At 39.6% G+C, this 12,416-nt stretch overlaps 1 protein-coding gene across 1 annotated transcript; it reads left to right on the plus strand.

Annotated features, from left to right (window-relative positions):
- The first annotated feature begins 4,027 nt into the window (after positions 1-4,027).
- Positions 4,028-6,348, plus strand: LOC138888142 (uncharacterized). Its single transcript, XM_070169956.1, has 4 exons — positions 4,028-4,147; positions 4,652-4,843; positions 4,981-5,931; positions 6,052-6,348. The coding sequence occupies exons 1-4, from the start codon at positions 4,028-4,030 to the stop codon at positions 6,346-6,348; spliced, it is 1,560 nt and encodes a 519-aa protein (XP_070026057.1).
- The last annotated feature ends 6,068 nt before the right edge of the window (positions 6,349-12,416 follow it).

Consider the following 12,416-nt stretch of genomic DNA (forward strand, 5'->3'; position numbering starts at 1 on the left):
AGAAAAGAAAAACAATAAGCTACTTATAAAGAGTTGGATACTCTTAATAGTGTGAGGTATTTTGTGAAACACCGTGCGGGCTTGGCTCAAAGAGAACAATATCACACCACGTTAAGAGTATCTTTTGGCCGTTTTAGTCCAACATTGAAAGGGGTTAAGGTATTAGAGTTATTTGGTTATAGAGTTGTAACCTAAAATTTAAGCTATAATTGAGTTAATTGTAGGGGTAAGGTACTATAGTTCATAGTCCCTTTGGTTATTGAGTTGTAACCTAAAATTGCTCGTTGAAGTTAGTGAAGTTTTAAGGCAAATCCTACAAGGGTAGATCATGATTGTTACTCCGTTAAACAAAGAGGTTTTCACGTAAAAATCATTATGCTATTTAACTTTTGCACTTTACTTTCTCATTATGTCTAGAATTCTTAGGTTAAAAATTGGGATTTTTTCATTTCTATACCCTATTTGAAATTTTATTACGAAAAAATGTTCATATTTTGGTATTTACCCAACCTACACAAGTTTTGTTTACAAAATATATACACTCCACCTTAAAAGGCTCCCAATTCATTATTAGTGCCTTCAATCAAGGGATTTTGTTAAACCTTTTTCCTTCTTCTTTTTTCTCCTCTCCAGAATATTGGTACAGGATATCTCCTACGGTTGCTTTGAAACCTTGGGATCCATGAACAGATTTGTCTAGTAATCCATAAGCCCCCCTCTTGTTGATGGAAACACCTTGGCCGTGACTTTCTTAATTGCAAAAATAAGTAAAAAGTAAAAGAAAAATCGAAGAAGGTATACAGCAAGCGATTCAAACATTAATTAAATTCCACCAAATTTATAACACACAAGCAACTGCTAAGTGGTAAGGAAGATAGATGATCTATATCAGAAAGCAGTAGGAAATATATTGGAGAAAGGCTAATTAGGAAGGAACTTTATTTAGTGATCGAGGATTAGATCTAATCGCTATCGCTGTCACTGTTGCTGTTGTCATGCCCATCATGCTTCTTCTCATTTTTGTCGTTCTTGTCCTTTTTTTTCTTCTTCTCATCTCCCTCCTTGTGATGGTGCACTCCGCCTTCTACCCAGTTATATACAGTTACAATATCATACCACTTAAATATAATTTTTATATAAATTTTATATAATATATCTTTTGTATATTTTGTATCTAATTTATACATAGTAAACACAAATTTCATACAACTAATTATATATACCGAAAAGGCCTAATTTTATTAACATACTCTTCATTGCAACGCCTCAATTTCACACTTAAAATTAGTCTGTTCACATCTTCATATTTTCTCTATAAATAAACATGTCAAAAATCAGTACCAATATACCCTTTTAAAAGTTTACAAAAGCAGTTTCAATTTTATAAGAAAATAGATGAAAATGGCTTCAGATTCAACCACTTCTCTGTTCTTGACACTATTCCTTATTACACAAATACAATTTTTATTTAATTTTATTGTAATACCCTATATTTTTTAATAAGGGTGTATTGGTTATTAGAATAATAATAATAATAATAATAATAATAATAATAATAATAATAATAATAATAATAATAATAATAATAATAATAATAATAATAATAATAAGAAGAAGAAGAAGAAGAAGAAGAAGCTAACTATGAAAAAAAACAATGAAACAAAATAGAAAAGGGAAAGGAAAGAAACAAAAAAAAGGGCCGAAGCCCATTAGAAAAATAACCTGCCAAGGTTTGGCACGGGTTAGCAAAACAAAAGAAGCCAAGGCTTCTGTAGGAAAATGAAAAAAAAACGAAACCAGAGAAAAAGAAAGAGAAGAAAAAAAAAGAAAAGAGAAGAAGAAGAAAGCTTTGGGCAAAGGCCTTAAGAAGAACTGGGAGTTGAAATTGACAATATTAAAGTTCTCCTTCGACTCAAGAAGTTAACCTTCTTCTTCTCATCTGTTGAATTATTTCACTGAATCTATGCAATTTCATGTAGTACAAAAAAGAAAAATTCAATATCACTTTTCTCTTATATATATATATATATATATATATACTCACACACACAATTACTATGGAGATAATAAGGCTATAAATGTTTAGTTTAAGCACTGATAGGTCCAATTTTAGAGGAATAAATTATACTAAATAGTTTGAAATTGATAGAATTATGGACTAGTTCTATGATTAAATATAAATCCACAAACTAAGGCTCAAACATGAACCCCGATGATTGGGTATTCTAAATTAGTGATGGATTTAGCCTAAATGAGGCAATTAACATGAGATCGATATTATGTAATTATAGATTGATTGGAGGAATTTGTACGAATTGTTTGAGCTGAAGCATTTGGTATTTCGGCACGAGTACTGTGAGTAGTAATCTTACCGCAATTTGTGTTTTCATAACTTGCATGATTTAGACATGATATTTAATATGAATATGTTACCGATTATTTTGAGTTGCATGTGGGACAAGTCTTTTACTCGATATGATACCGAAATAGTTATTTGAGAAGATTACCGTTGTTTTAAATATTTTTGTTGTCACTAGATCTGTTTTACCGTTACTTGAATTTACTGTTATCAAAAAGAAATTATGTGATTTGATAAGAACTGAAATGCCCTATATTGTTTTAAAATATTTTCTATGAGTATATATGGATTATAGAGACAACTATAAATAGGAGTAGACATTGAAGGATCCCGTAGCTAACGACGGGTTCCTTAGACCTGGTGCACCTTGTAATTATTGATTACTGTTATAACCCTCGCTAGTGGAAAGGTAGAACTAGCATACCGTTACCGATTTCCCTCGAGTAGGGACTACCATTATATATGACTTCTTGCGAAGAAGTCCACAGTTATACCGATTACATGATCCGTTCATTGAAACCTCCCAAAATATGGATATTGATATTATATAGTGGTAACCGAGCTTATTACAGAATTGTCAAGTATATTATACTACAAGAAAAACATGATGAGACTGAAAATTATTTATTATTTCTGAAAGGGCATTCTTATGTTATTTTCTATTTAATATACTAGCATGTTTTCTGACTTGTCCTCAATAAAAACGATTGTGGTTAAGTGTTATTACTCACTGATCTAGCGACTAATTCCCCGCTAAATTTTTTTTACAGAGGCAGCAGCTGACGCAGGCGAGGATTTCGTTAATTAAAGCGCACAGATTGATAGTTCTTGGTGAGTCTCGCACTTGTTCGCGTGGGCAGAGATTTTATTAATTTTTATGGTTTTCTTTGAACTCTTAGAGTCGCTCCATGGTCATTCTTTTAGTGTCTTGAGTAGTCTTTATTATTATAGACTTATGTTGAGTAACTCTCATTCCTATAAAAATTTGGAGATATAGTAGTATTTCTTGTTGTTAGTGGGTGGACTGTTAAAGGTAGATATTTATTTTGGTTATTTGATAAAGTCATCATTTGTATTGCTATTAGGATATTTGATTGCTGATTTGAGATAGAAAAATTTTTGGGATGGTCCAAAAACAGGAGAAACTCTGTCTGATTTTCTGTAAAATTTCTGATAAGGCTTACTTGGGAGCACTAGCTCCTGAGCGCCGGTCACGGACCTAATTTGGGTCGTGGAAAAGTTGGTATTAGAGCGTAGGCTTTAAGTCCCGAGTCATGGAGCAATATTTAGTAGAGTCTTGTTCATGGTTATGTAGGCGCTTGTACTTATGATCTTGAGGCTACTGAACATCTAGGAATGTTTTCCCTTCTTTCATTCTTTGATTGTGCCTTGAGATAACTTGATATTAACTTTGGAGTATTTCTTTCGCAGATGGCTAGGACACGCATACCCTCATCTGCTGGACGTGGTGATGGACATGGTGCTACCCCGGGTGACGGTCAAGTTGGGGTTCATCAAACTAGAAGACAGACTATTCCTCAACCTGAAGTTGGAAACATGGGTCAAACCCAAGCTATTATGCCAAATCAAGTGCAAAGGCAGGGAGTTTAGGACGTTCCACCACCAGTGCCAACTGTTTTACCTATTGTTGCCTTACCTGTGGACGCAATGGCAAGGTTATTGAATGTGTTAGAGGCAATTGTGCCTACTCAGGGAGGAAGTTCAGCTCCTCAGGCTACTTTACAGACACAAGCACCTGCACAAACTCGGACTTTCGGGAATAAGAAAGTATCCCTACAAGAGTTTCTGAAAATTGAAATCAACAAAATTCACAGATTCCAATAATTCAGCAGATCCTCAAAGTTTCTTGGATTGGACACTTAAGGCATTACATGCTCTTGGATGTTCTAATGAGAAAGTCATGGAGCTCAAAGCATACAAACTAAAGGATATGGCCAACACATGCTATGAAACGGTATTGCTAGGAAGGCCAGCATGAGCACCACCGCTGACATGAGACGAGTTCACCAAGTTGTTCAAGAATCATTTTCTTCCAGACATCCTGATGCAAAAATATGCTAGAGACTTTGAGAGATTGGTTCAGACTCCAGATATGGATGTGTCAACATATAATACTAAGTTTTGTAAGATGGCTATACATGCTCCTTACTTAGTGCCTACCGAAGAAGCTCGAGTTCAGAGGTTTATTGATGGATTGGTTGGTCATCTATACACTGCAGTAGCCCCCCAGATGAAGACTTTATCCTACTCTGATATAGTCTATATTGCTAGAAGATTGAAAACAAGGGAGTGATGAGCGTGCAACTAGTGATTTACATAAGAAGGCCAAGACAGGAGGGGCTTTTAGTGGTAGTTTTAGTGAAAATAGAAGAGCAAGAAATCAGGGACAACAACAACAACAGGGTTCTCAGACAGGGACACACATGTCTTCACAGTCCACACGCATACCACATTACAGACAAGGTAATAGGGGACCATCATCTTCTGGACATCGTAATTCTGGGAAGATATATATCACTACTCTAGTCTGCCAGACTTGAGGTAGATCATATTTGGGCCAATATCGTGTTCTAACTGGAGAGTGCTTTCGGTGCGGCTAGTTGGGACATCACTTGAGGGATTTCCCTCAACCTTCGAGAAATTTCAACCAGGCTTCTATTCAGTCAGCTGCACCGACTCAGACAACTCGTAATACTTCAGGTGCTACCGGTACAGTAAATAGAGGTCGAGGTGCTGGAGACCGTGCTACTATGAATCAAGGACAAGGCAATGCTGGTAGAGGTCAGGCGAGAGTTTTTGCGTTTACTAGACAAGATGCTCAGGCCTCGAATGCAGTGGTTACAAGTATTCTTTCTGTCTGTTCATTTGATGCACTTGCGTTGATTGATCTAGGATATACTCACTCCTATGTGTCCTCGTACTTTTCTTTGAGACTTAGTAGACAGCCCGAGCTATTGAATGATCCTTTTCTAGTTGCTACTCCTGTTGGAGAGTCTCTATTAGCTAAATATGTGTATCGTGCTTGTCAGATTTGGGTTGAGGGTATAGATACTCTAACTGACCTTATTATACTTGATATGATTGACTTTGACATGCTTATGGGAATGGATTGGTTATTTACTTGCTATGCTATAGTCGATTGTCATGCAAAGATAGTTAAGTTTGAGATACCAAATGAACCCAGTTTTATTCTAAGAGGGAGTCAGGTTCCAAAGATTTGCAAAATTGTACCTTTTATAAAGGCTCAACGACTTCTGAAGAAAGGTTGCTTGGGTCTCTTAGCTATTGTAAATGACACAAGAAAGGAAATAGTTAGTATAGAAAATGTACCAGTAATGAGAGAATTTTCTGAGGTATTTCCTGAGGATTTACCAGGATTGCCTCCAGTACCAGAAATAGACTTTGGTATTGATTTGCTACCTGACACACAACCCATATCGATACCTTCATATCGAATGGCACCAGCAGAGTTGGGGGAGCTAAAGCAACAGTTACAAGATTTGTTAGATAAGGGTTCTATTAGACCTAGTGTATCACCATGGGGTGTACCAGTACTGTTCGTAAAGAATAAAGACGGATCCCTGAGAATGTGCATTGACTACAGGCAGTTGAAAAAGATAACAATACGCAATAAATATCTTTTGCCTCGTATATATGACATGTTTGATTAGTTACAAGGAGCTGTCCACTTTTCAAATATTGACCTCCGTTCTGGTTATCATCAACTTAGAATCAAAGATGAAGATATTTCTAAGACTGCTTTTAGAACTCCATATGGGCACTATGAGTTTCTTGTGATGCATTTCGGACTGACTAATGCTTCAGCGGCATTCATGGATTTAATGAATAGGGTGTTCAAGCCATTTCTGGATAGATTTGTAATAGTATTTATTGATGATATCCTGATATATTCTCGTAGCCAAGGAGAACACGAGGATCATCTCGGGACTGTGTTGCAGACATTGTGAGAACATCGGTTTTATGCTAAGTTCTCGAAGTGCGAATTTTGGCTAGACTTGGTATCATTTTTGGGGCATGTTGTTTCCAAATATGGAAGTATGGTAGATCCTACGAAGATAGAAGCTATGCAGAAATGGCCCAGGCCTACTTCTACTACAGAGATTTGCAGCTTTTTAGGCTTAGCAGGCTATTACATGCATTTTGTGCAGGATTTCTCCAGAATAGTAGCGCCACTGACCAAGCTAACACAGAAAAATGCAAAGTTTCAATGGATAGAGGAATGTAAGCAGAGCTTTCAGAAACTCAAAACATGTTTGACAACTGCACCAGTATTAGCCTTACCATTAGGTTCTGGAGGATTTACAGTATTCTGTGACGCCTCAAAGGTGGGATTAGGATGTGTTCTCATGCAAAATGGTCGTGTTATAGCTTATGCTTCAAGACAATTACAAAAGCACGAGCAAAACTATCCTATACATGATCTGGAGATGGCTGTAGTGGTATTTGCTCTAAAAATTTGGAGACATTATCTATACGGCGAAACTTGTGAGATTTATACTGACCATAAAAGTCTGAAGTATATCTTTCAGCAGAGAGATCTAAATCTTTGACAGCGTTGTTGGATGGAACTACTCAAAGACTATGATTGTTTTATTTTGTATCATCCTGGAAAAGCGAATGTGGTGGCTGATGTATTAAGCAGAAAATCTATGTGGAGTTTGGCACATGTAGCTCCTGCAAAGAGACTTTTGGCCAATCAGAGACTAGAAGATACAGGTATCAGATTTAGTGTCGGAAATTCAGAGGCATTGTTGGACTATGCTCAGGCTAAGTATTCATTAGTTAAGCGTATTAAGGCCACCCAATATGAGGATGAGCGATTTTGCAAATACAGAGATGAGGCCTTAGCTGGTAAAAGTAAGGATATGATTGTTGACAGTGATGGTGTTCTTCGAATGGGTGATACGCTATGTGTCGCAGACGTAGATGGGTTGAGGCATTCTATTCTTAAAGAAGCTCACAACACTAGATATACTATACATCCTGGATCCACAAAAATGTATCATGACCTAAAGCAATTCTATTGGTGGGAAGGTATGAAGAAAGATGTTGCTAACTTTGTGTGACGACCCAAAGGGTTATCATCGATTTTCTCCCTTTTTCGTGCTTCTGAGGCCTTGAAAATCTCACCTTTAGTTGCCTCGATTTGTGTGCGCAGTCTGGGCGCGTAGCCAGAAAAGCTTATGTGTTAAATTATGTGAAATTATGATAAATTGTGGCTTTAAAATGGTTAAAGTTGACTTTGGTCAACATTTTGGGTAAACGGACCCGGACCCGTGATTTGACAGTCCTAGAGGGTCCGTAGAAAAATAAGGGACTCGGGCGTATGCCCGAAATCGAAATCCGAGGTCCCGATCCCGAGAAATAAATTTTTAAAAGAAATTATTTTTGAAATTTAATATGAAAATTTGAAATAAAAATGAATTAGAAAGCATTGGTATCGGGCCCGTATTTTAGTTCCGGCGCACTGTACAGGTCTTATATATGGTTTAAGCGCTTTCTGTGAAATTTGGTTGAAATCGGACGTCGTTTGACGTGATTCGTGCTTGAATTCCTAAATTTGAAACTTGATGAAGTTTGAGAAAATCTCTTGATTTTGAGGTTTGATTCATTGTTTTTGAAGTTATTTAGGCGATTTGATCGCACGAATAAGTTCGTATGATGTTGTTAAGTTAGTGCATGTGTTTGGTTAGGAGCCCCAAGGGCTCGGGTGTGTTTCGGATGTGTTTCGGAATGATTTTAGACTTAGAAAAATTGCAGAACTGCTGTCTGCTGGTGTCCAGTGTTTTGTGCTATGCGATCGCATAGCTATGTCCGCGATCGTATAGTGTAAATTTTCAGGGTTTTAGTTTGTTCTATGCGATCGCATAGTTCCTCCCGCGATCGCATAGTGTTAGCCTGAGAGGTCCTATATTTTGCTCTACGCGATCGCATTATTTCCTCTGTGATCGTAGTGTGTTAGCCAGCCTTCACTATTTCCTTTATGCGATCGCATAGTGTCATTTGCGATCGCAGAGCCCTGTCCCATTTACTCTATGCAATCGCACTTCGTTTTCTGCGATCGCATAGGCCAAATTCGCCCAGTTAAATTTTAATTCCAGAACATTGTAGTTACGGGATTTTCATAAAAACACACGAACTATTTCTTCTCCAAGGTCCTTAGGCATCCATTGAAGCATTCTTTCACCATAAACTCTTGGGTTAGTAATCTTTAACTTATTCTCTTCCATTTTCATCAACGTCTATTGAATTTCTTGGCCTAAAACATGTAATTTAGAGTAGAAATTTGGGGTTTTGGGTAGAGTTAGGTTTTTGGGAATTTTGAGTGATTCAACCTCAATTTGGGGTCGGATCTTAAAATAAATTATATATTTTAACTCGTGGGGTTATGGGTAATCGGGTTTTGGTCCGAGCCTCGTGTTTGGACCATGTGGGCCCGGGGTCGAATTTTGGTATTTTTGGAAGAATTCTAGGAACTTCATATCTAAGCTATGGGATTTTGTTATCGAGTCTTTATTGATATTATTGAATTAATTATGCCTAGATATCGTTGTTTCGGAGTCGGATTATAAAGGAAAGGCGGTATTTGAGGGTTGATTGCTATTCTTTGGACCGAGGTAAGTGTTTGTTCTAACTTTGGCTTGAGGGAATAGGATTAGAGTGTTGTTTGCTATTTGCTAATTGTTGAGTACGGTGTATAGGCATGGTGACGAGTATCTATACACCGGAGTCTAGCATGACCGTGAGTCTTATTTGTGTTTATTCGGATTTTGTGATACCTCTTCCTTGTTAAATTGATAAATTTCATATAATGTGAAGAGTTTGAGGAAGAATTATGATTTGTACATTCTTGGAGCATTGGCTCGAGTATATCATAAAGCGTGAAAGTATATGAAATGATTGAACCCCTTTGGAGCGTTGGCTCAGGTGGTAAAGTGAGATAAGAGGTAAAAGTGAAAGAAAGAGAAAGAATTATTGAATTGCTCCCTTGCCGGGATGCTTGTTGCTTTGTTGACTATCTCCCTTGCCGGGATGCTGAGATTATTGATATTATTCCCTTGCCGGGTTTTTAACTGCTTAATTGTGCTCCCTTGCCGGGAGTTAGCTGTTTATTTGTATTCCCTTGCCGGGATTTCTATCATTATTTGTCTACTCCCTTGCCCCTTGTTTGTGATTGTTGCTTGGGTGAGGAAGAGTGATAAAGCACGAAGGGTGATGTCGTGCATTGTTTGCTATTGTGAGGAAAGAGTGTAAAGCACGAAGGGTGATGTCGTGCCGCACGATGTACCATTCCGTGCCGATTTTATTGATTATATGGTGATGAAAGAGAGTAAAAGAACGAAGGGTGATGTCGTGCATATTTCATTTATATGATTGCTTTGGTGAGGACGAGAGCGTAAAGCACGAAGGGTGATGCCGTGTATTTGTTGCTTTCTGATTCTTTGTTGATATCCGAGTTATGTTGTTTCTTTCATTACTTGTTCTTATTTGATTTACTTCGAGGTTATAGATTTCCTTACCCTATTTGCCTTGTGATTGTTGTTTGGGTGAGGAAGAGCGTAAAGCACGAAGGGTGATGCTGTGTATTGTTTTGGTGAGGACGAGAGTAAAAGCACGAAGGGTGATGCCGTGCAAATTGTTGACTTTTGATTCTTGTTGACATTCTGGCTTTGTTACTTCTTTCTGTTATTGAGGATTTCTATTTGAAACTGTTAGCTCCCCATAGCATGCTCCCCCCCCTTAGCTGTTTAAATTCTGTATATTTCCTTTTATTGCATATATATCTACACAGGTTGTTTTTGGTAGGTCCTGTCTACACTACTTCGCCGGGGTTAGACCAGGCACTTACCAGCACATGGGGTCGGTTGTGCTGATGCTACACTTGTGCATCTTTTTGCACAGATCCAGGAGTAGCTTTTGGACCTCAGCAGTAGGATTTGATCGGGAGCTGACTTCAGTCCAGAGACACCGAGGTATCCTTGCTGACGCCCGCAGGCCCGGAGTCTCTCTCTCTTTATTCAGTTTGTTATCTTTTGTACAGAAACAAACAGTTTAAAATTTTCTTTCAGACGATTGTATTTAGTAAATCTTAGAAGTTCGTGAGCATTGTGACACCAATCTTGGGTAGAGGATTATGTTAAACTTTTTGCATTTCTATTCAGTTTTTATATAAGTTAAGACTTCCGCTTGAAATTTTTAATTATGTTGCCTTTATTACATGTTGATAATTATGGAAAAGAATGTGTGTTAAACGAAAGGTAATTTAAGTTGGCTTGCCTAGCTCCTATTAGTAGGTGCCATCACGACCCCGAGGGTGGGAAATCCGGGTTGTGACAAGTTGGTATCAGAGAATTAGGTTACTTAGGTCTCACAACTCACGGACAAGCTCGGTAGAGTCTGAGGGATCGGTACGGAGACGTCTGTATTTATCCCGCAGAGGATACTGAGTTAGGAAAACTTCACATCTATTCTTTCTTGTCGTGTGGTTCCGTTTCCCCAATATTGATTGAATTTCTACTTCGTTCCTTCGCAGATGGCGAGGACACTCGCTTCCTCATCGATCGCGTAGCAGCCTGAGCCCCCAGCAACAGCTCCTATTAGGGGCAGAGGGCGAGGCCGAGGCCGTGCCATAGGTCAAGGCAGGGGCAGAGCTCAGCCCCGAGCAGCAGTTCCAGAGGTGGAGCCTCATATGGATTATGATGAGGAGGTTCCAGCTCCAGCAGCTTCGGTGGGCCCAGCTCAGGTCCCAGAGTGTTTCATTGCCGCCCTAGTTCTTCAGGACGCCCTGGTTTGATTGGTGGACCTTATGGAGAGAGTCACCCGAACAAGTTTTCTTCCTGTAGCACCAGCCACTTCTCAGGCTGGAGGAGGGGCTCAGACTCCTGCTACACGCACTCCAGAGCAGGTAGCTCCCCAGATTCAGACTCCAGCAGTTTAGCCAGTTGGGGTAGTTTAGCCGGGTGCCATAGCTCAGACCGGCGATGGAGCGGCTATGTCCGCCGATGCTTGTGGAGACTGGATAGGTTCACCAAGCTTTTCACTTCTACTTTTGCTGGTGCATCTACTGAGGATCCCCAAGATTATCAAGACAACTGCCACGAGGTTCTCGGAAACATGGGTATTGTTGAGACCAATGGGGTTGATTTTGCTACATTTCGCTTGTCTGGATCCGCCAAGACTTGGTGGAGGGATTATTGCTTAGCGAGACCAGCTGGATCGCCATCTTTGACTTGGGAGCAGTTTACAGTATTGTTTCTAGAGAAGTTTCTCCCTGTTACTCAGAGAGAGGCCTATCGTAGGCAGTTTGAGCGCCTCCAGCAAGGTTTTATGACTGTTACCCAGTGTGAGACCAGGTTCATCGATTTAGCTCGCCATGCTCTCATCATACTTCCCACCGAGAGAGAGAGGGTGAGAAGGTTTATTGATGGTCTTATTCTGCTGATTCGTCTTTAGATGGCCAAGGAGGCCGGGAGCGAGATCACATTTCAGGAGGCGGCCAATGTAGCCCGCAGAGTTGAGATGGTTCTGTCATAGGGAGGTGGTCATGGGTCGGATAAGAGGCCCCGTCATTCAGGTAGATTCAGTGGTACCTCGTCTGGAGGTAGATATTCGTATGGTAGAGGCCATCCTCCTAGGCCCTTTCAGTCAGCTCTCCAGGTATCACATGGTATCTCAGGTGGTCGTGGTTCTCAGACGCATTATTTGGATCAGCAGTCCTTCAGTGCACCACCAGCTCCCATCAGTACACCGCTGCTTCAGAGTTTCTGAGGTGGTCATTCAGGGCGACAGGGTCAGCAGTCTCAGCAGCCGAGGGCTTGTTACACTTGTGGTGATATGGGTCACATTGCCAGGTTTTGCCCTCGAGCTTCGGGTAGTTCTCAGCAGCAGGGTCCTCGTCCTATGATTCAAGCACCAGTTGCTCCACAGCCTGCCCAGCCAGCTAGAGGCGGGGGTAGAGGACATAGAGGTGGAGGTAAACGTCATGGAGGTGGAGCTCAGACCGCCAGAGGTAGGG

The sequence above is a fragment of the Nicotiana sylvestris genome, chromosome 3 (assembly GCF_000393655.2).
Source record: "Nicotiana sylvestris chromosome 3, ASM39365v2, whole genome shotgun sequence".
Classification (NCBI taxonomy): Eukaryota; Viridiplantae; Streptophyta; class Magnoliopsida; order Solanales; family Solanaceae; genus Nicotiana; species Nicotiana sylvestris.

Bases quoted from the DNA above. Each gene is read 5' to 3' on its own strand.
- LOC138888142 (XM_070169956.1), top strand. From the start codon at position 4,028: ATGGCAAGGTTATTGAATGTGTTAGAGGCAATTGTGCCTACTCAGGGA. The intron at 4,148-4,651 runs GTATCCCTACAA...CTATATTGCTAG, and splicing joins GGACTTTCGGGAATAAGAAA to AAGATTGAAAACAAGGGAGT. The intron at 5,932-6,051 runs GTACTGTTCGTA...ATGTTTGATTAG, and splicing joins TATCACCATGGGGTGTACCA to TTACAAGGAGCTGTCCACTT.